Raw genomic sequence first — 24154 nt, 5'->3', positions numbered from 1 at the left:
CTGCCCTAGGTTTTGCATGGATAACCGACCCTTTACAGTCCTTGGTCGGGCACCTAGTGACAGCTCAAGCGGCCGTTCCGGCCTGATCTCGGGCGCTGCCTGACACTTTTCCATGGTTGAATTGTGAGCCTTTTCCTTACTCTGCATGATGGCTCACCTTGGAAACCAGACACAGCCAAAATATCTCTCAAAGATTTGGGCAGATAAAGAAACACTAGACATAAACATTCCACGAGTTGTTGTTTTCTTTCGTGGTGCCCAAAATTGGCAAAATGGTTCTTTACAGGAACAGTCACAAAGTGGGCAACACTTCTGCAGAGTTAAGCCAGCAAAATTGTGTGGGGAACTGGTGACAGTTCTTATTAGAGTAGCATGAAAGCATGTTGGACTAATGCAAGCTTGCTGGAGTCCAGCTTGGGGCTAGGATTCAGTTGGCAGCACCAAAATAAGTGACGGAACCTGATTTATCCTGTGGTCATTGAAGGCGGCAAATGCCGATACCCCGAAATGGTGGATGCGTATGATGAGCACACAAAATCTTTGCAGTGTCTCGTAATCGGTTCCTAATTCAGAGCCACAGGCAGTGTGCGTTATTTTACGCAGCTCCTTGCTGAGTGCGAAATCCGTGCCAGTTGCTCAAGCACTAGATGAAAGCAGGAATTCCTGGATCTGAACAGTGAGTAAGCTTGGCAGAAGCATTTCGACAAGCTAGACCAGCAGGCCATGCTCTGGACAATCCCTGCGTCAGCTCTTGCCTGTGGCTCCGTTAGTGTTTGCCTCTCTCAGTGCTCGGGAGGTGTCACCTGTGTGCATCTGTTGCGTGCGCTCCCCGACACCCGTAGCAGATGGGGTAGCTGCCTCTAAGGAGATGTCCCCGACTCGGCTTGACAAGCTTAGCCAGGAACGAACTACCCAGTGGTAAAGGGGGGTGATCGTTTGGTGCCCAGCTTTTGCTGGTTGCAAGCGAGAGCTTGGGTCGGTGTCAAAGGTTCGCAAACTGAACAAACTCTGTGTACCAAAGAGACGATACAGAGCAATTTCCAGTCACTTGTAGGAACACATACAAAGTGATCTACAAAACAATGCAACACATGCAAGTGACACTGGAGAGAGGCTACAATACAAAAGAGGTCGTGCACCCTAAGTGCCCTAATGCGCTAGAGAAACAAACTGCACACAACACAATTTTTGCACCGGGCACTGCGACAGTAGTCCGATGATCATGGCAGGGCCACCACGAAGTCTGGCATGCACTGCCTCGCTGGTCCATGGCTGGGAGAGTGGTGTCAGCCTGGGAGTCGTGCAGGAGCACTTCTCCGAAGCTTTAGGGGGGAAGCTGGTCTTGGAAAAAAAAATTTTTGTTAATGAAGCCACAATAATGGAATCGTCAAGAAAGATGTATCTTTGCATGCTAATTCCAAATATGTAATTTAATTTTGTGTACTAAAACAAGTCCTTATATAATATGTTATGTAATTTCTTTGCCAAGAGCTTACAATAAATTTTGCTGCAGGAAACTTGCTCTTGACATCAAACTATGCAATAAGGGCAAAATTATTATCCTGCCCATCATAGAAGTTGAGTTACAGGGTTTTGAATTTGCCACTGCACAAACAGGAAGAAACTGATGATTTCAAAATCCTATAACCCACCTTCTATAACAGGCAGGATGATAATTTTACCCTTATTGCATAGCTTGATGTCAAGAGAAACCAATGGCATGTAGTCTAACAACTTCCCTGTAGTAGAGTTTCTTTCAAACCCTCGGCAAAAGTAACCTAACATATTGCATAAGCGCACAAGGACTTGTTGTACATAAAATTAAATTACGTATTTGGAATCAGCATGCAAAAATGCATGTCTCCTGAAGATTTCACAGTTGTGACTTCATTAATAAAAATATATTTCTAAGACCCTCTTCCCCCCTTAAACTATGGCATGGGCTGGTTGACAGCAGTACATGTTCTCCCTGTATAGGGCGCACCTCATCTGCTCGTAATTGCAGCATAATTACAGCCCATCCTCCCGCCGAGGCACGATTCGCCGTTGGTCAGGCGTGGAGAGCGGCTTCCAAAAAACTAGCCTTCTTTCTGACCTGGCGCTGCCGCGTGCGAGTGAAGTGGAGAAGGGATCACTCAGCATGATTGAGTTTACGCACTCTCTGTTGCCAATGCGGGAACTTTTCTCCAAGCGTCTCGAATTGTTGACGATATGCGCGAGCTTGATCTCTTTCGCACCTACTTTCCAAATAGTATGTGGCAAATTTTTTGTCGGGAGGAAATGGACAGGTCTTCGTAGTCTTTCCCTGCATAATGCCTGCAATGTGCCCAACATTGAGACATTGAGTTGCCTTGAAATAATGCCTTGTTCAGTCACAACTGACCCATTGGGGATTGAGCACTGCTTCAGTGTCATGTTCATGTGCACCAAGATGGGATGAGGCGGAACCTGGTCAAGCCTTGTTCGTCATTTACTATGCTGACTCTCAACAATGGTTGAAAGCATCGTCAGCAGCATTGAGCCTTGCCTCGTTGTCGCAGTAACACTTATAAAGTGCAGCCCACTGTTTCGCACACTGGTGCTTGAGTGATAGGAAAGCTGGCGTATGAGCTGGATCACATGGGTTGACCTGTGGTGTGGTGTGCCTGACAGGTTCACGCCAAGCACGAGGAGAAGTCCGAGAACCGTTCGGTGTACCGGGAGTACAATCGGGAGTTCCTGCTCCCCAAGGGCACCAACCCGGAGCAGATCAAGTCCCAGCTGTCCAAGGATGGGGTGCTCACAATAGAGGCCCCGCTGCCGGCCATCGAGGCCCCCAACAAGGAGCGCAACATCCCCATTGACAAGAAGTGAGCGCACAGGCAGGGCTGCTGCAACGCCATGGTCGGGTACAACTTAAGTCTGCAGTGTACCACTTCCGCATAGTGTGCAAAAAGCTAACTGCAAAGGGAAGAAATTTCGATGTCTGGTTTGTTCAGCTGAGTAAAGTGTTGGCCTAGTTTACAGCTCTGACTGGTTACGCAACGTCCCCTGCAGGCCGTGGGTTGTTGTTGCCAGCTGCTGTTTCCCTAAGTTGTATCCCACCATGCGTTGATGCCTTGGAGTGTCGAGGCTCGTGATGATGCTGCACTGTATGTCCCAAGTTTCACTTTGTCGCGATTGGCTGTATCTCGCATGCACGTCTTGGTTGCTTCTGTGCTGTTCCTCTCTGTTTATTGTTTTTATTTATTTTAGACTCCGGCACCCTCTAGACTGTGTGCGCAACTTGAAGGCAACAACAGCCACTGTAGGTAGATGCAGTGTGTGGTATGATGATGTGATTTGCGTTGTTACCGATTTTCTGTGCATCCCACGTGATGGAAATGTGAAGGATGGGCAGCAACACTATGTGCTGGTTTTCTAAACCACTTATAGGGATCTGTTGGTACACAGTGGCTTCATGTCAGGCTTAAGCAGTGCCTGCAATTCTGCTTGCCCTCTTTGGAAGGGGGGGTCAGCCAGACCTTGGATGGTATGTTGGGAAGCCCTTCACTGCACGGGAAAAACAGTGCCTCTGTGCAAGGTGCCCTTGTTGCTGCATCTCTCTTCATGGGAGTTGATGCAGAAAGGCAGGGGTCATCTACTGAATGGTAAACCGGTGCAGTTTTGCCGGCTTTTTGTTTATGTGAGAGCACACAGTGCCTGGCAGCTGGGAGACAATGGAGTGGCAGCCATGTTGGGCTGTTGGGCTAGTTTTGCATGTGCAGCTTCACTTGTGCCTAGTGAAAGGGGGCGGCTTGCTTCAGTAGTAGATGTGGTGCTGCTAGAGGGGTAGGCTCTGGGAAAGGGGAGGAAATTATTTGGGGTAGGCTTGCTTGGAGAACTCAATATTAGCCTTTTTTTTGCTGTTTTTAAGGTGTCAGCTTTTTCACTGGGGTGTTTTTCATTGTGCCTGTGAATTTGATCTTCCAGAAGCCTTTCCCAGTGCATAACCTAGCTCATGCCACGCTCCCATTCTTGCTGCACGTAATGTAGCCCAAGACATTGGGGCCGTGCACCAGTAGATGAGTAGGCCCACTGGTGTAGAGAGCACCTATTTTTGTAGAGGACCGTGAGCGGTCAATGACGGTGGTTGTGTTGGGGTGTTTTTTGTGCAAGTGTGTTGTGTACGTGCAAGTGGGGGGGCATGTGATTAACACACCATTTTGTGGAGCGTTGCCATGGCATCCTTATTTTGTTCTACGACTTCTTCTGAGATGGCAACATGTGCGACAGCTGCAGTTCGTACATCTGCTTTGAAGGGCTGAACTGTGCACGCATCCTTTGCTGGTCGCAAAGTTTATTTGAGCGGGCCGGGTGTGAGCGTTGTGCCTTTGAGCTGGCAGTTGAGCTCAGACTTGGCTGTGCTCCTGCTGGGCAAAGGGGTGTGCGGCAACACCAGCAGGTGTACCAGGCCCAAGCAGCACGCACATTGTTTGGTACACCCTCTCAGTTGTTCCCCTGGAAGATTTGCGCATCATGTGCAGTCCCTGCTTCCACGGAAGCAGCCCTGGTGCAGTGTACTGCCACAGTTTGCTGCTGCTGCAGATTGCTTAGAGGCCTCGTATGCTTCATAATGTGCTCTCAGTCTCCAATGCAGACAGCTAAGCTTGTCGTATTCTGCTGAGCACCTATTGGCAACCTTGTTGTGGCATCAGCTGTGCATTTATCAACAGGAAGTGCTCCCTCGTTGCCAGCGATGTGTGACTTGGGATGTGTCAGCACACCGGTCACAGCACAGGGCTGCACTCACTCTGTGTGAGTTTCATTCCCATGCCCTGCTTCGGGGAACATTTTTGCTCCTGCCAGATGAGAAGAGCAACTGCTTGCAAGGGGCACATTGTGGTTGAAGCATGTCTTTAGGCCATTTTTATTCTTTATTTATACAGTACCTACAGTGCCCACACCAGAGCATTATTGCAGGTGGGGAAATATAAAAAAAATATATAGAGGGCATAGTATGCATTAGATTAAAAGAGTATAGACACGGAATTTTTACTTGCACGCTTTCTTCTTTTAAATGACGTGCTATACTTACGACTGTTAAATGATTTATAATTGAATTTCTTCTTGACACTGTTTTGGTGCATGTTTCAGTTTCTTTCATGCCTCATGACCTAAGTGCAGCTTACACATTGCAGCGCTTGTTCAGTTGAAAAAACAGCATCACAAGAAATTCACCTGTGAGTTATTCAGCAGTTGTAGGCGAATAACACATGGCGATCCATGTATTATAATGTCTTGTGCACATTACAGAGGTGAAAACACGCAACTAAAAGGACGTGCCTGTAATCCTCGAAGCAAATGATACTCTGTACAAAAACTAAAGAAATCCATGCGCATTGTGTGCAAAGAGACTAAACAAAAAAGAACCAGTGCCGTAAGAGGGCCGACTATATGGAGAAGAGAAAACACATTTCAAACTACAGTACTCATTTAGAATGTACGTGCCGTTTGAGACATGCGCTTTACATACCTATGAGAGATGTGGACATTAAAGCATAGAGTTTAGGTTCCTATTAGCAGAATGATAAGTACGAGTTCCACTGCAAATGACAGATCATTTAGCCAAGGAATGAGTGTGAAAAATAGGTGAACATTGGTGGCCTTCATGGAGGGTGGTACAAAGGCAGCCTCTGAGACCAGTGGTGTGTCGTCATTGTGGCTGTCGTTATTTGTGTGTGGGTGGCACCTTTTTGTAGAGCTCATTGGAGGGACCATAGTTTTGTTTGTGCGTAGTCTTCTTTTTTCCTCTGTGGGAAGGATGTGTTTCTCTTGCAGAGGTGCACTATTTTCCTCTGCCCTCGGACACGTTCTGCTTGGGCGCGGTGTATCTGTGCGATGGCCGAATAAAGTGCAGCCTGTGCTGTTGCCCCGTTGAGCTGTGTGCATGTGACTGCTGAGCAGCATTTTGGGCTGCTGGCATTGGTTGGGAGAGGATGGTCGTTTTATCTCGGTATTCGTGGGCATGAACCGCATTGCTGTTGAAGCAGGCATACAGCTTCACTGAAACTCGCATTTGCAATCGCGGACTGCAGCTTTTATGTAGGGAAAAATCGCGGATCTAAACAATTTGCATTGAATTGTGTTCTAGCAGCCACAGTCTCAGTGAAAGAACAATCGGAATGCAATTAACTTACTGTATTTTGCTAATAAATGCAAGAGGGGGAATTTCTGAGAATGTTGGGAAACTGAAAGAAATTGATTATAACGCGAGCTCAGACTGTTTAGAGGAACCATGGCCGAGGGCTGTGCGTGAACGATTAGTCTTTCTTGTCCTCAGCATTTATTTGCAAGACAGTACTTAACAAGTGCTTGTGAAATTTTCCTCACATTAGTAGCCACATCCTTTTGCTCATGCATGCCAGACTTTGCCAAGGTCATCTTAAGCTGGCTTCTTCTAGCAGCTTGTAAGCATTGTGGCTGAGTTCGCTGTAGGTGTTCCGCCAAAAACAACAACATATGAGGTGCATTTGAGAAAACAATATTTACGCAGATACAGTACTCATCTTGAAAGCAAGAATCTGCTAACTAATAATGGTCTGCTGCTGATAACTTGAAACCAGCAGCATAGAAGAAACACACAGACAAAGACAAGGTCTTCCTTGCGGCTGTTTCTTCTGTGATGCTGGTTTTAAGTGATCATGCACCAACTAGCCCAACAATCCACGTGATTAAGTGCTGCTGATACTTTAACATGATTGCGGCATTATCTGCTCGAGCAAGCTAACGCATCAAGCGCGCCGGCTCTGGTGACAATGAGCTAAAACCCTTCTGTGCCTTTCGAAATGGGTAGATGTATAGTGGGAATGTGTTTTAGTGCGCTAACACTAAAACCCCCGGCCGCCGCGGTGGCTCAGCGGTTATGGTGCTCTGCTGCTGACCCGAAAGACGCGGGTTCGATCCCGGCCGCGGTGGCTGGAATTTATTTGGAGGAGAAATTCTAGAGGCCCGTGTACTGTGCGATGTCAGCGCACGTTAAAGAACCCCAGGTGGTCGAAATTTCCGGAGCCCTCCACTACGGCGTCTCTCATAGCCTTAGTTGCTTTGGGACGTTAAACCTCATAAACCGTAAACCACTAAAACCCCCGATCTCATATTTCGCCGGTGTTTGTCCAAAGCCTGTGACCTTGAGGTTGCTCGGGAACAGTGGAGGCTTCACACAGACACTGTTGGACAGATTTCGTCTGCATGGCTCTCCTAATGCTATCACACTAAAACCGCCTGGTCCTTCACTTATGTTCTAAATCCCTAAGACACTCTCTTTTTCACTTGAAACCCTGACACGTCTCCCCAGCTTCAGCTATCCCTCAAGGCGGTCTAGACTTTTTCCTAAATTTAGCTGGCAATTTATGAGAAAGCGGAAGTTCTCGCGATAATACTGCATAGATCTCGAAGTTCAAGATAGAAAACCTCGAGCGGTCCTCTCATAATTGTTTGCTATCTTTAGCCTGCCATTCTTTCACTGCTGTGCCATCACCAGCAAGATTACGTCATAGTGTGCAGAGTGCAAAGTTTGCTCGCAATCCTGAATGGCGCTTCTACGGAGGAACCCGAGTGTGCCAATCAACATTTTAGCTCGAGCAAAAAAAAGTTATTGTCCAAATTTCCAGGGGCGTGCAGCCGTCCCCTCTTCCCCCCCCCCGCCCCCCCCCCCCCCCATCCGGACGCCCATGCACTTAAGCGGCAGGCCGGCGAGTACGCTCCGGGGTGGAGGAGTGCAAGACGTGCGGGGGTTGCGGGCCTGTAGGTGACGCCCCATGCGTTGGTGGTGCTGGGAAAGGGATTTGTGCGCAGGGGGCAAAGTGAGACGAGTGAGGCGGTAGTGCAAAGTAATATCATGGTCACGGTGTAAGAAATATTTCAGGTGATAGAGCTCACCGTGCCGTCCACACGGCGGCCGGAGAGGAAATTCAGTACCCATTTCCCTCCCACGCCACCAGATGGCGTTAGGGCCGAGGGGGCTTGGCGCCTTACGCTCACTGCGCCGTCCACACGGCGGCCGGAAAGGAAATTCAGTACCCATTTCCCTCCCACGCCACCAGATGGCGTTAGGGCCGAGGGGGCTTGGCGCCTTGCGCTGTGTTCGTAGCGTGCTACTTTTTCGCTTGCTTTTCACGCTTGTGTCTTGCTTTGTTCGCGATGATTTCACTTGTGTGGTGGTGTTTGGTTGCCAAGGATTATCTCCTTCATGCATGTAGTCAAGTCGTCTCTTTGAAGGCAAGAGAAATGGGGAAAAAGTGCTTTGTGTTAACCCGCGTTTTCTGGTCACACTGTGACACGCTATACGTTGCAGACACTAAGCATGAAGGCAAATTGAGGGTTTGTCCTAAACTCTCATACTCACATCTAAACCCAACAAATACTGAAAAGATGCGGGTGAAACCAGCAACACTGCTGTTCAGCCTCAGCGTTGCCAATGGGCTAGAGTTCTATTCCAAAAGAGGTACGCCAGGTATAGATTATGTCAAGGGCACTGTTGATTTTACTGTGAAAATGAGAAATTTATTCGATGCATTGAATCGGAAACATCAAAAGGAAGGGTTAAAACTGCACAGTCAAGATTTTGTTGTTCTGGAATCTTTTCTGAATTGGCTCAATGAATGGGAAAAAAACGTGAAGACAGAGATGTTCTGTCAAATTCAACTGCCGAGGGCTTAAGAGTGACTATTCTCTCAAGCATGCAACTTTCCAAGTACCTGTTGGAGAAATGTCATTTCAAGTATGTTTTAACTGCGAAGTTTAGCCAAGATGTGCTCGAAAAATTATTCGGTATTAACCGCCAAGCAGGTGGGCAAAATGAGCACCCGTGTCTACCAACTTTCTTGCTGCTGTACAGCATGCTTTCTGTGTACAGCTTGTTTAAACCTCCAAAATATGGTAACTGCCAGGTACCGCCTTTATCAAAATTAACCAGGCTGCATGGTTTGCTTCTAGCTCGTACAGTGGAACCCTTACAGCTTCCCTGGAGCTCAAACGCCAGTTAAAGGGAAGGGCTGGGGGTCTTCTTACCTTCCAACAACTTTTGGTCTTTAGGAAAGCCACAAGGGCTCAACTATACAAGCTAGAAGCAAACCATGAAGCCTGGTTACTTTCGACAAAGACGGTACATGACAATGAAGACTCGCGTCTGATAAACCTGGCCGACATGATTCTAGCCTTCAAAGAACCTTACGAGCCACGTATCAATGAGCTCAAGGCCAAACTTGATGGTCCTGTAGAGAGAATAATGAATGTGAGGACTTTATTCACAACGAACCCGACTCAGGTAGTGTAGCCGATTGTATAACTTATTATGTGACTGGGTTTCTATGCAGGAAACTGCTGAAATGCACCGATTGCTCAGCGTGCAAAACTGGGCTAACGGCTTTTGCAAACGTGACCAGGCTTGAAGCAGCCTTAGTTTTGCAGAAAACACGAGGCGGGCTGCTACATGCAAATGTTGCCATATTTTCTCTCTCAAACGAAATAGAAAAACAGTTTCAGAAGCATGCTTCTGATAAGAATGTCTACGACATAACTGTCGACTACATTCTAGACAATCAGATGTCATTTCCATGCAGTTAGCATAAAGTCGACATAATGGCACAAGTCGCGCATTATTACGTAGCACTACGCATGCGTCAGTATTGCAAGCAGCTGAAATAGAATGCTGAAAACAAAACACAAAAGCTGCGCAAGCTATCGAAGCTAGTTTAAAACTGTGTTATCGTCGTTGAAATTTTGAAGTACTCTCTTTTCGTTGCATTGTCACAGAGTAAAGTATCGCCCACGGGGCCTGTTTGTTGTCATAACTGCGTAATGAATTGGTGCATTTCATTGCTTGTGTTTTCAGAGAATAAATTGAAGTGCGTTCTATATGCCTTTTAAATTCTTGCAGCTGCTTCCCTCTTTTTAACCCGAGCTCTACAAACACCTACCTGTAGTGAAAAGCCGATTGTGTGCCACGAGAAAAAAATATACACACATACTATTTGTCAGTTCTAAATTCCGTAGCAATCACAAGGGCGTCCGCAGAATTTTTTGCAGGGGGGGGCCTCATTGGTTGTTGGCGCCGGAGAGGGGGGGGTATGTTCGTAGCAAAAAGGCACTATTTGCGGAGTAAATTTATTTATTTATATATAAATAAAAAATAAGTTAAATACACACATGAAAGAAAAATTACAAACAGCAAATTAAAGGGTGGCTAGGAGAGATACATCCGAGTTTATCAACGAAGAAACAATCAAAATTAATAAAAAATGCAAAAAGATACTGTCACTTCGTGGAGAAGAGTGCTCAGTCTTGCTGCATACGGGTTCTCGACTCACCCGGATTGATGACCAGCACACAGCACAATATGGTCACAAACACGCAGTCACTCAGTCAGTCTTCCTTGAACAGCAACTGTAGGCGCCTCGGACTTTTCTGGGCGAATTGCGTGATTACGTGGGTGATAAATTCATTTCTGTGCTTCATTACACGCTCTCGGTGCACACTCATCATACACATTGATTGGAAAAACGGTTGGACGCGTACGTTGAAAACGAAAGATGACTATATATACAACGAAAACTTATTTACAAGAAAAGTGCACGCTCGCAGCTTCATACACCTCGCTCCATCTTGCTCGCGCATCCGCACAGTCGAGCAACCGCACACACATTGCTCGCCGCTCGTCGTTTTCTTGTCCGCTGTCTTGGTTGTTTCAGCTTCGTTGACAACCGGCCACTAAAAACACCGAAGCACAAACACAGCGGCGCGCACACGTGCAAGGGCTTACTTCCGCGCGACTTCCGAGTGGAAGGGACACTCGCCACTCCGGTCGGAAAATTTGTTTTGTGTGTTTTTATGGGGATCAGAGCCCCAAAACGACTCAGGCTATGGGGACGGAGTAGTACAGAGTTCCGGATAATGTCGACCACCTGGGTCTCTTTACCATGCACTGACATCGCAAAGTGCATGGGCGCTGTTGTGATTTGGGACCCAGCCAGAGGTGACAGGCGAGCCAGGCAGGCGCCATCGGGCTGCGTTGACCAAAGGCGCTGGTTTTCGGAGAAGACGCAAGGAACGCTGGTGTGGGGGCGCCTCTAGAGACTGCGTCGCCGTGAACAAAAGCAGCTAATCCCCTTTGCCGAAGATTCTGAAAGTGGCGCTTCTACCGAACTGCGCTCTCCCGTGGATCGGAGGAGACAGCGAGCGGCAGCGCCAACTCATCGCCCGCTTGCCCCTGAGCAGCCCGACAAAGCGGGGTGGACACGGCTGATTTGTCCTTCCCTCCTGAAGAGTTCATCGGTGGCCGGCGTAACGAAGGCGAAAACAAGATGCCCTGTGCACTGTCTGCCGCTATCTGTATAGAGATCAAAGAAACAGACACCCATCTCAAGGCGGCTCGAAACACATGCTCGCCGGTGCCGCTGTATGTCTGCAACAGGTCGCCCTTCCACAGAGCTAACGATGGTGTGGTTTGAAAACGGCGTAAAGACGCGTGCCCGGACGCGGCATTCCGCAGATGTGCCCCAAAGCGTGGAAGCGGGGCTGCTTTCACCCTTTTGGCTGAGCGCACCACCGCCCCTAGCGTGCGGCCATCACTCACGGTTCGAGTGAGTGATTTTCCAGGGGGGTGCCCAGCCGTCGAGGTAGATATGAGAAGGGATGGGGCCGACTTATACGCCTGGCGCGGCCGACTTATAAGCCTGGCGAATGGTGGTGTTGATTTTGTCCTCCTCGGTGCGAGAAAGGAATAAGTGAATAGATGAAACGGCTTATAACAAAGACCAAGCTGCGGAGGTCATGTTCGCGCATGCCGTGGTGACGGTTGGCAATGCGGCGTATGAGGCGGATAGTCTGGTGTACAGTGTTTGTGAGTCTAGTGATGAGGGTGGTGTGCTCGCCATTATACTGAAGGAATAGTCCTAGGATGCGGAGGGTAGAAAAGAATGGGTGTACCGTCTAGGTAGACGATGAGAGGAGAAGGCGACATGGGGGCCACCCCCCGAGGCAGAAGGAGCAAAAGCTCCGAGTTGAATGGGGAGCAGCTCAACCCGATAGCCCGAGCGTGAGTCACCACCGCGTCCACGCCCGCCTGGAGAGTGGTCTCCATATCGCCAAGATTGCCGGCGGTCACCCAGAGGGTGATGTCATCTGCGTAGAAAGCATGAGACAGAGCTGGAATAGTGCGCAGAGCACGTGCCAACGGGAAGAGGGTTATGTTGAAAAGAAGCGGGGACAAGACAGAACCTTGGGTGGTACCCTTGTTGCCAAGGAAGAAAGAAGGAGAAGGAAGTAGGCCGTATGAGATTTTGGCTGTGCGGTGGGCGAGAAAAGCGGTGATGTAAGCATGGACCGGGGATCCGACATAGAGGGAAGAGAGCGTCCAGAATGGCAGTGTGATACACATTGTCGAATGCTTTGGTGAGGTCCAGCACCAGGATAGCTCGAGTGCGTTTGTGGTGGGAGGGGTGCAAGACATCCTCGGAAAGCTGGAGCATGACATCCAGGGTGTACAATTGGGGATGAAAGCCGAACATGGAGTCCGGAAACATGTCGTGGTCATCCAGATAAGTCTACAGGCGGGCCAGGATGACATTCTCGAACTGCTTGCCGAGACAGGATGTGAGAGAGATGAGTGCGATAGGTTTGCCGGGTTTGGGGATGAAATAAACAGATTCACAACAGCGCTACGGCACAAGGACAGAAGAAACACGAAAAACACAGGACGGGCGCTGACTACCAACTCTTTATTGCGTGAAAAACCAGCACAGATTTATACTATTTCCCTGACCACGTGATGCACTGTCAGCCACGAGACACAGCGAAGGAACGCTTCACACGTTTGGGGAGTCATCACACAGCTCGACAGAACTCATAAAACGTGCATGCACTATCAAAAACTATAGCATTACCAAGCTAATGATAAAGGGACTAACAGATACAAAGATGTGCATGGACCAGCTACAGCCAATGACAACTGCAGCTCAGATAGGCAAGAAAATGAGTACTTCAAAGCAAAGCGGAATCTTTGGGCTACGTAAAAAACATTCAAGAGAGCGAGAAGGCGTAAAAGCATGAGAAAAGCATGAGCAAAATGGCGATGAAAAAAGTAAAAGTTGCTAGGCAATAGGCACAGTCAGCAGGCTAAAAGCGAAAACAAGAAACCGACACCAACAAATAACACGGTAAAAGTAACAATCGTTAAAAAGGGAAACTAAAAGAAAGAACAAAAACATGAACCACCACCGGCCAAGCAATGAAGACGGTAAAACAACTAAAAGTCTTTAAAAGACAGAGGAGCAAAGTTCCGCATAAGGTCAACAAACAAAACAACGCAAAATAAAACACAACAAGGTGAGATGCAGGAAAAACCGTTTGTCAGGATGTCTAGCAGTTAAAACGCAAGAATCGCGTCCGTTCAAGAAAGGTCCTTTCTTTCTCCTGTAAACAGACTGATGAGCTGCTGATGCACTCGTCCCCAGCCTTTTCAATCAAAAAACCTTCAATAATCTCCCTTTCTATTCTGCTCCTTGCGGTCGCCAGAAACTTGGTGTCTGAAAACATAGGTCGACAATCGTGACGGGGTTGGTTACAATGTAGTGGCTCCCAGACTTGTTTTTTACGTTCAGGAAGTGTTCGCTTGCTCTGTCATTGAAGCAGCGTCCGGTCTGGCCGATGTATACTTTTCCACAAGTGAGGGGAATCTGGTAGACAACTGCGGATCGACATTCGGTGTACTGACGGGAATGTTTTACTGAGCAGGTCGCCCGCTTCTTCCGGTTTACCATCGGACACACTCTTGCCAACTTACATGGGGCAGAAAACACAACGTTCACATCGTACCTGGCTGCAACCTTCTTAACATTGTGCGATAGCTTATGGATATAAGGAATTACGGCAACACGTTTCCTTTCCCTGGGCTCTCTCCTTCCCTCTCCTAGCTTCATTTTCTGTAGTAAGGCTTCGCACAGGCCTGCTATGAGGAAAGGTGAGTAGCCAGCTAAAAGAAGGCGTTCAACCTGGTTATCAAAGCTGTAATCAGCCATGTGCTCGCAACTTTTTGTTAGTGACGCATGAAGTGCGCTAGTTGCGACTGCCCGCTTGACAAGTTTGGAATGCGCACTGTCGAAGGGGAGTAAACCTTTCTTCGATCTAACGTTGTACGACCAACACACTCGCTTACCACTAAAAACCAGCAACAGATCTAAAAACTGGATCCTGTTCTCTTTTGGCATTTCCCACGTGAAGTTCATTCCACCAGAATAGTCCTTGAACACTCCGACGATGTCCCTGACGGCTTGTGGCATGTCAATAGCAGCAGCACTGTCTAACACGATGAGGAAATCGTCCACGTACCGATAGATCTTGACGATGTGCTTGTCATGTAAACGTTCTTGAACTGCCCGGTCCATGGTGGACAAGAAAATATCCGAGAGCACCGGGGCAACGGAGGAACCAATACATATTCCCGATTTTTGTATCAGGAGCTGGTCTTTGTACGACACTACTGTGGATTGCAGGTAAAACTCACCCTGCAATCATCACCCTACTTCAGTAAACCGGAAGAAGCGGGCGACCTGCTCAGTAAAACATTCCCGTCAGTACACCGAATGTCGATCCGCAGTTGTCTACCAGATTCCCCTCACTTGTGGAAAAGTATACATCGGCCAGACCGGACGCTGCTTCAATGACAGAGCAAGCGAACACTTCCTGAACGTAAAAAACAAGTCTGGGAGCCACTACATTGTAACCAACCCCGTCACGATTGTCGACCTATGTTTTCAGACACCAAGTTTCTGGCGACCGCAAGGAGCAGAATAGAAAGGGAGATTATTGAAGGTTTTTTGATTGAAAAGGCTGGGGACGAGTGCATCAGCAGCTCATCTGTCTGTTTACAGGAGAAAGAAAGGACCTTTCTTGAACGGACGCGATTCTTGCGTTTTAACTGCTAGACATCCTGACAAACGGTTTTTCCTGCATCTCACCTTGTTGTGTTTTATTTTGCGTTGTTTTGTTTGTTGACCTTATGCGGAACTTTGCTCCTCTGTCTTTTAAAGACTTTTAGTTGTTTTACCGTCTTCATTGCTTGGCCGGTGGTGGTTCATGTTTTTGTTCTTTCTTTTAGTTTCCCTTTTTAACGATTGTTACTTTTACCGTGTTATTTGTTGGTGTCGGTTTCTTGTTTTCGCTTTTAGCCTGCTGACTGTGCCTATTGCCTAGCAACTTTTACTTTTTTCATCGCCATTTTGCTCATGCTTTTCTCATGCTTTTACGCCTTCTCGCTCTCTTGAATGTTTTTTACGTAGCCCAAAGATTCCGCTTTGCTTTGAAGTACTCATTTTCTTGCCTATCTGAGCTGCAGTTGTCATTGGCTGTAGCTGGTCCATGCACATCTTTGTATCTGTTAGTCCCTTTATCATTAGCTTGGTAATGCTATAGTTTTTGATAGTGCATGCACGTTTTATGAGTTCTGTCGAGCTGTGTGATGACTCCCCAAACGTGTGAAGCGTTCCTTCGCTGTGTCCCGTGGCTGACAGTGCATCACGTGGTCAGGGAAATAGTATAAATCTGTGCTGGTTTTTCACGCAATAAAGAGTTGGTAGTCAGCGCCCGTCCTGTGTTTTTCGTGTTTCTTCTGTCCTTGTGCCGTAGCGCTGTTGTGAATCTGTTTATTAAGCATGAACCAACTAGCCCACACCAGAATCCTCTTGGGGATGAAAGAGACACGTGTATGAGTTCACGAGGAGGGAAGAGAGCCAGCCTGCCATTGTGTACTTATAAGGTTAGTAAGGGGTTCGAGGGAGGGGGTATCTAGGTTAGTGATGCGGTCAGCCCCCGGGGCCGAGGTGGTGCGGAGCTTGAGTCACGAACCTCGCCCAGGGAGATGTCCGCATCAAGATCGGGGTTGGCGGAGCCGGAGGAGGTGGGAAGAGGAGTAGTGAGCACCTTCATTCTCGATCAACCGCACTGGTGCGCACTGATCAGCACATCCTCAGCCACCGGAAGCACACCCTCTTGTGGCGGTAGGGTGGCGGTTTTTCGTTGCCTTCGTCGCGCACCGAGAAAATCGGCGGTGCGCCGGGGTGCAATCCCAGCAGCACGCAGGACCCGTGCGCGCTGCAGACAGGACAGCAGATAATTACTGCTTCTCTATGGATATATCGCTGATGCACTGGTGGCTGTGAACCGTTAGCTGCGGTTGCGTGTCTCGCTGATGGTGTTAACTGGCCGAGATGGCGGCAAGCAAGCGCTGCTGGTTGCCGCAATCGACGAGCTTCTGAGGCTCGTTTGACAGCGAAGACGGCATGACCGCGTCCGAAGGGATTACCGTGAAGAGCGTCGGAAAGTAGTGCGCAGGGCCGTTGCGATATGAGATGTGTGGCAACTGCAAAAGGATTTCCGGTTGAGCAGGAAAGTCCGCATCGATTAATTATCCGACGACGAAAAGTCCAGCACCATGGAGGAGGCCCGTGTCCGCAGAAGATGACTGAAGAACACATTCGTTTCTTTGGGGAGTTGGTTGTGCCCATAGGTTTATAAATAATTCCAGTTGAGTACATGACATATAGTTTGCAAGAAACGAAACTAGCGAACGAGCCATCGCAGTCATATTTTGGAAAAAGGAAAGCACAGTAAGCAGAATTATCGACTGTGTGGCGGGCTTTTCGTACAGCGATGCGCTCCCCAGACGCAGCACAAGCACACCGCGCTGTGCTGCTGACAACTCGCTTGACTGCCTGCAGACAAATACTTACTCGCCATTGTAATTCTTTCATTTCATCCACAGACATCGCCATGTGATGTCCGTCAGTTATAAAATTCATTGGTATTTGCTTGCAACTAGTTAAGTCGGAACACGCAGTTTGGGGAGGTCCGAGAACTTGCCGCAGAAGCTATGAACCTGCAGACGACCCAATGCGCGCGCTTCCGCCAGAGGCAAGGCGGCGCTGCATGCAAACTTCCACTTAAAGGGATACTGAGGCGGTTTTCGAATCAGCTAACCTTCTAGGGTTTTGAAGTAGTGTCATTGCTGATCACGTCTGTGAAATTATTTTTTCGATTTTGGCTAGAACAGTGGCGCAATCACCAATTAAAAACGCGATGTTTAAATTTCCCGCGCCCCGCGCGAGCGCAGGAGAGGGGAACAGCGGAGAGGGAAACCTCGTCCATGTCCATAGAGTTTCTTACTATTACCTAGAGAGAAAGCTGGCAAGCCGTCTATGGGAGTTTGCATGGAGACCCCACGTGACCACCTCAGCCACCATGGGCGCTCAAAGCATCATGGGGCGGTGAGCTACTTGTTGCGGAACTGTAACTTTTGGCCAAAAAATAATAAAAAAATAAAGCTGTTTGATAGCTACAAACGTCCTAACATTCAATATCTTATCTAATGATTGCAACAAACGAGCAGAAAAGCATTTAAGTGCAAAGTTTGCCTAAAATAAGACATGACTAGCTTTCCTATTGGCCAAGTGATGAACACTAAAAAAACTAATATTTCGTAATTAACAGGCGCACTTTTAAAAGTAAATATGTTTTCAAAAAAAATGTTGTTGTTTAGATACTTTAAGAGGTTTTTTAATGGCATTTCGGAAGAGTAAAACCTTTTATTGGCGTCGTGTGTCGTCGCGTCTTCACTACTATGGCTTTTGCACACTGCGTTCGCGCGAAAGTCGTCTGCGCACACACGAACTACGTTTTCGGAATGAAACGCCTTAGTACTGCCACTCTGTGTTCCCGAAAAACTACGACTGTGCCGCAACAAGTAGCTCACCGCCCCACATGGAGGAAGGAAAGAAATAAGGAGAGGCCCTGACGTCACTTTTTGTGAAGCCGCTCCGCAACCGGAAGTTGGCTCGGCTCTCCTCACTATCTTCTTTCTCCACCGAGCTACGGGGCGGGGATCGCGCGCGGCTCGCAAGCGCTTCGTAAAAGAAAGGTATCGAAAAACCGCGCCGCTTGCCGCTACACTCCTACACCTTCCTCCCCACAAACACGCACCTAGACACAGACCGGCGCACAGGTGCGGTGAACCTTTTCCGACGCCAGGCGAAGAAAGACGACATTGCGCGCCGCTGAGCTCACCATCCTCCTCGGGCTACCGTACACCCGCTGTGTGGCCTTCGAAACGCAGCTCAGCATCGCCGAGAGCGGCTTCATGTTTCTGTACTGTTTGGTGAGGTGCGAAAGTTCGCTTATCAAAACAATCAACGCTTCTTCGTGTGTCGAAGCGCTGTTCCGGAGTGCCACCTTTTCGCGAGATTCATTTCAATGAATCGATCGCTCCGCGTAACGACACCAAGTTTGACGAACAAAATATCAAATGAGCGGTTATTTGCTGCATTTAAAAGCAACCTTAGATGCGTGCGTAACGTCACGACGCCAGGCATGTAGACTTTAACACGCAAGGCTGAACACACCGTGCCGAAAGCCCGTCCACCGCCACCGAGAAACACTCGGGCCCCTAGCAACAACGACGCTAACGACGCCGTACGCCGTTGCTAGTGGCCCGAGTTTTCTTAGCAACAACGACAACGTTGCTAGTGGCCCGACTTTTTAAGCCTAAATTTTGACGTCACTTCCGCCACATTCTCGCCAATGCATTGGGAATACGAAGGGCCTCTCCTTAGTTTTCCTTCCTCCATGCCGCCCCATGATGCTTTGAGCGTCCATGTTGGCTGAAGTGCAGCGCCGCCAGCTTTCCCTCCAGGTAGTAGTAAGAAACTCTATGTCCATGTCGGCCAGCGTGACGTCATGTTGAGGAGCCGGGGATGCTTCGGCGCACCCGAGCGCGCTTTCAGCGCGCGTTGTTTCTCGTGCTGCATGCGTTGTTCCTCGTACTGCGTGCGTTGCGACGTACAAAGCGTGTCAGCCGACCTTGAGAATCAAATTCAACTGGTACTACTCTGCGTTCGTGTCCACGAACAACTACGGCCGCGACTGTGTCGTCTTCCACTGTTTTCCGCAAGACCACAAGCTCGCAGCGCAACCGCTCGCTGCTGTGACGAAGAATTCAAGCCGACTAAAGCAAGCTTACTCTGCTCGAAACACTTCCGTAAAAGCGGCTACAGGCAGAGCTTGTCCTAGTGTGATCTCTGGAGATTTCTGTCGAAAAGGCGCGGCTGAACCATGACACAGTTCCATCGATTTCCTCGCGCATAACAGGCGTGTCACCATTCCGAAGAAGCGCCTCTTTTAAAAGTAGAAACATGCTCACTTAGCCCCTGAAGAAACCTTATAGAGGCTTAAGCATGTGTCGCTCTCCTCAACTTAGGTGCCTCCAGACCACCTGAGACGTGCTCAGCAAGGCTCGGTTAGTGATTTTATACTCGGTTCGACGTGTCCAAGCAAGCAAGCAAGCAAGCAAGCAGAGCAAAGCACAATAAAGCAAAGCAAGCATCTAAGCTCTTCATATGCGGCATCTCGTTTAATCCTAGCTAAGCAATTAAAATGAAAGCGTTCGACGTTGATTTCGGATGCAAATATATGAGAGAAATGAATGCCAACCGAGTTTTTGCAAAAAAACACCGCAACCTTACTCGGTTTCTTCATCAAGTTGTGGCAGCGGGCGAGTTGCAGCTAGCTTGGCTTTTAAACACACATATAGTTGGCAACTACTTCACTGAACCTAAACTGCAAATCTAGGAAGGGCGAACGTTTCCGAGGCAGCGATTAATATTTTCTGGCATCTGCTGAACGCGCCAGGAGTGAAGCGTATTTGTGCGCGTATTTGGCTTGGTTTCCAGCGCACCATGATTGCGTCACTATCCTGTGGTCACATGCCTCGCAGTGCTTGGCCACTGCGCTTCGCTAATTTTGACACCAACTTTGTGCTGCTTCATCGTTCACTTGAAATACTTTCTGCCCCAACCTGCAACGCCGGGTACTGAGAACAAGATTTACACAGTACTTTGGGCCTTTTCTTTAGGATGACGCTCTTCCGGGCGAGCCAGGAGGCGTCCGGTGGTGGTAATTGACTTGAGTATTGTTCGCACCCCTTCCTTTCCGAGAATACGAGCCCATGTTGTGCGGGCACCTTTTACGCATGGACTGCATCGCGTCTTTGACACTGGCGTACGCTTGCGCTAGGCATAGAATTTTTTGCTTGTGTTTTGCTTGTGTCTTTTTTGGTTTCAGGCGATACGTGGAATGAGCAAACTGTAGTATCCTTTTCTTCCGTGGTCAGTAAAAAAAAAATAGTCGCCGTATTCGCTTTTACAACGACACGGAAAGCTGCAATCTGCCCTCAACGCAGCGCCGGATCCGCATCGGCAGCTTCTCCAGTCCTCAAAGTGACGTCACGACCTCTCTTGACCAATCACGGGCGGCGGCGCGCCGCGCGGCATGCCCCGCGGCACAGGCCGCATATTTCGGCTAAAAAAGGCAATTCGCGCTTGTTTTTGCCTTATTTGGATGCGATATTCCAGTATACAGCATGAAAAACTATAGGATGCCGCTTCCAGCCCGATTTTCAGAAAAAGTGCTTCAGTCTCCCTTTAAGCTTAAGACAGAGTAAAATGAATTTGATTTATAAAGGGAAAGGAGATAAGATGAACATTCAATCCTTCCGATCGATTACGATAACATTTTTTATGTACAGGCTGGCATTGCAGGCGGTGAAGTTAAAAATGCAGTCATGGGTAGAACGTAATAGGTTACTCGGAGAACTTGAGAACTGGTTCAAAAGGGGTAGGCGCTTAGACGATAGCCTGTTCGTGCTTACCCAACGCATAGAAATAGCTAAGGCGGAAAACATACCTCTGTATTTAGCCTTTTTGGACATAAGCGGTGCATACGACAACGTGAACAGGGAACTCCTGTGGAACATATTAAAAGATGTAGGTATCGGTCATGATGTAACTGAATTTTTACAGAAAATCTACCGAGATAATAAAGTTGAAATTTCATGGGAAGGGATAAAAAAGTACGACACTGTGGAGGTACACAAAGGATTAAGGCAAAGTTGTCATCACCGCTGCTGTTCATGCTTTATTTCATAATACTGCAGGCCACTGCTTGGCCCAAGCAGGAGATAGAGTATGTGATAGATATGGAAAGAAGGCTCGAAGCAAGTAATCCACAACGGCTCCCGGGTTTACTGTATGCGGACGATATTGTACTGTTAGCAGATAGCCAGAGGAGGAACGCACAGGATAGCGTCTGTCCTGTGTGTTCCTCCTCTTGTATGCGTGTTCCTGTGCGCTTGAATTCATTTCAATATAAGATAGCCAGGAAGATTGGCAAACTCTGGCAAATTGTTGTGGAGAGGAGGAGACTCTCTAGTTTCAGTTTTAGAGCAACTAAGTCAGGTGTGATTATTTTCAACGATACAACTGATCAGGTGCTTACAATACTAGGCAATGAAATACCCAGAGTGGCCGGATAGAAATATCTCGGGATATGGCTAAATAAATGGCAGATATACATCGAAAAGTACGAACAGTTTCTTGGGGCAAAATTGCGAAGAGATGCCGGGGTAATGAAACATAGGGCATTAGGGGGGTACAACAAATATGAAGTACTGAGAGTTATTTGGAAATGAAAAATGGTGCCGGGGCGTACTTTCGGGGATGTGGTTCTGTGCTTAAAGGCAGAAGTTTAGTCGAGATTAGGAGTAAATCAGTGAGCTGTTGGAAAATTAGCACTAGGTGCCCAGGGCAAAACCACAAGTGAGGCACTACAAGGGGATGTGGGATGGGCATCGTTCGAAGCTCGGAGTAAAATACTATATGAAGAACCTGAGGAAATTGGGCGATAACAGGTGGGCATCTGAGGTGTTTAAATATTTACGCAGAAAGAGCATTGACTCACAGTGGCGGAAAAGAACTAGAAAACTAACCAGTAATTATGGTGGACACGAGGACGGAGGAAGAAAGAGCATTAAACGACAGGTTAAAAACGCGGAAGGTAAAAATTGGATTAATTCAATGGAAACGAAGCATAGTGTAGAACTATATCGATACCGGAAAAGGCAGATCAGGAAGGAATTGTTCTATGGTAACTCAAGAGGCAATGCCTACTCTTTGAAGCTAGGTCAGGGTGTCTTAAAACGCGCAGGTACAAAAAAAATTAACGAAAAAGATGATAAATGTGCTGTGTGTGGTATATCTGTAGAAACAATTGAACACCTCATACTCAAATGTGATTGTATCCATTAGGATGTCGATGCAGGCACAGTCACTCTTCCTGAGGCCGTATGGTTTGGAGATAATGGTCTTGTAAATAAATCTGCGGTGGATGATAGCAAAAAGCGATTGGAAGATTGGTGGCTCAAAAGCAGAGAGAAGGTGAGAAGTGTAGGAAACCGTATTGAAAAAAAAAAAAATATGGGGCATTTTAATGACAATTTACAACGCGGTTAAACAAAAATAAAAAAGGCTGGCATGGTCGGAGGAGCCCGCACCGACGGAGAGGAGGGAAGGAGGAAGGGTCCGTGTCGGCGCCGGCGTGGCTGGATGAGTCACGCTGCACGTCGCGACATGTCCGAGAGTCTGGGCCTGCTTTGAGCGCCGGCGGGCGCGCAGCGCTGGTTTAGACAGGCCCGCCAGCGAAATGTGGGCTCTGGCACTACAACCTGCAAGTCTGCGCGGAGAAGTTCCTCAGGCTTCACACGACGAGCCGACAGCTGGACATCTCGGGTTTTCTCGTACCCTCCGCCGCTTTCAAGACAATCATTACTGGCTCTGACTGTCTGCCGATGTCGCACGTTATGTGAAAACCTGTCGAGATTGTCAGCGACGAAAGACCCCTCCCACCCACTAGCAGGATTTCTGAACCCAACTGAACCCCCCTCAAGGCCCTTTCAGCAAATCGCGGCATGGACTTGCTTGGCCCTTTCCTGAAGTCATCGTCTGGAAATAAGTTGATGATCATAGCGACCGACTACCTGACCCGCTACGCCGAGGCAAAAGCCCTACCGAACGGAACAACAGCAGAAGTCGCCAAATTTTTCGTGGAGTGCATTTTTCTGCGACACGGCGCCCCCTATGTTCTCATCACGGGCAGATGAGCAGCGTTCACGGCGGAACTGACGCAAGCCACCTGCGTTACAACCAAACCAGCCACCGGAGGACAACTGCATACCATCCGCAGACCAACGGACTGACCGAGCGCGTGAACAAAATCATCGACGATATGCTCGCCATGTATGCCGATGCCGAACACAAGACCTGGGACGTCATCCTTCCTTGCATCTTCTTCGCCTACAACACCGCAATGCAGGAGACCGAGTCTGGGTTTGGACGGTCATTCGCCGCCGCGGTTTCAAGCGAAAAGCTTTTGCGGTGCTATTTTTCGGCCCTTACAAGGTTCTTTGTCGGCTACGTGAACTGGACTACGAAGTCGTCCCTGACCAAATGTCTGCATCCCAGCGACGCCGCGTACCACCAGAAGTTGTCCACGTCGTCCGTCTAAAGCTCCATTACGCGGGCTGAAGAAACGCTGTGTTTCCACACTAGGTGTTTATTTTTGCACGATCCGTTTTATTTGTTTGTAGTCGCCTTTCGTTTTAAAGCACCGGGTCGATGCTCTTTGGAAGGGAAGCAACCTCGAATCTTTGTAGTGATTCTGTTTTCATTCTTTAAAGCTGCCGGCACGCCGCTTTATCGCTTTTGTGTGGTGTAAGACGTGCCCAGATTTATCTTGATTGATCGTATCCAGGCGGAGCCGATTCTACGTTGTTCCAGAATCTTCTAATAACTTTGCACAATTTACCTCGAAAGTTCGCAATCAGCTTTAAAATGAGCACGGCCGAGAGCGGCGGGCATTCGTTTCGACGACCGCCGAGCAGGCTTAATTGTTGCTACGCCGCCGCCGACTCATTCAGTTGTTTGCGGGCGCAAGTCGGCCCAAATAAAGAGTTTTGTTTAGAAGCCATTTTCGCTGCCTTCCTGCTTCCTTACTGCAGTCACTACTACGTGGCAATACTATATCAGCCAACCTGGTAAGCGTACAGTCGCGAGCAAAAAATATTAGCACAGATCACTGGCGATCAGAACCCAGCAAACCAAAAACCTCTCAGAGACGTCTAGCTAGACGTCTCTGAGAGGTTTTTGGTTTGCTGGGAATTCGGATATCTCACCACGCGGCGCTGCGGTTCGCAGACCTGCCTATCGGACCGTTTCCATGTTTGCAGCCTAGGGGGGGGGGGGGGGGGAAGTAAGCT

At 48.4% G+C, this 24154-nt stretch overlaps 1 protein-coding gene across 3 annotated transcripts in view; it reads left to right on the top strand.

Moving 5' to 3' along the window:
- Window positions 1-24154, top strand: part of LOC149367665 (alpha-crystallin B chain) — a 63678-nt gene that overhangs the window by 32481 nt on the left and 7043 nt on the right. For 2 of the 3 annotated variants that reach the window (XM_089556651.1, XM_089556658.1), the window contains exon 4: window positions 2653-2849. In XM_089556651.1, coding sequence (XP_089412777.1) covers window positions 2653-2849 — 197 coding nt within the window. Of the gene's footprint in view, window positions 1-2652; window positions 5900-24154 lie in introns of those variants that run through there. The other variant, XM_089556667.1, reaches the window with a different exon arrangement.

This window comes from Amblyomma mixtum, chromosome 1 (genome assembly GCF_055824585.1).
Source record: "Amblyomma mixtum isolate Tamu chromosome 1, ASM5582458v1, whole genome shotgun sequence".
Taxonomy (NCBI): domain Eukaryota; kingdom Metazoa; phylum Arthropoda; class Arachnida; order Ixodida; family Ixodidae; genus Amblyomma; species Amblyomma mixtum.
This window is presented reverse-complemented; position numbering and strand designations above follow the sequence as displayed.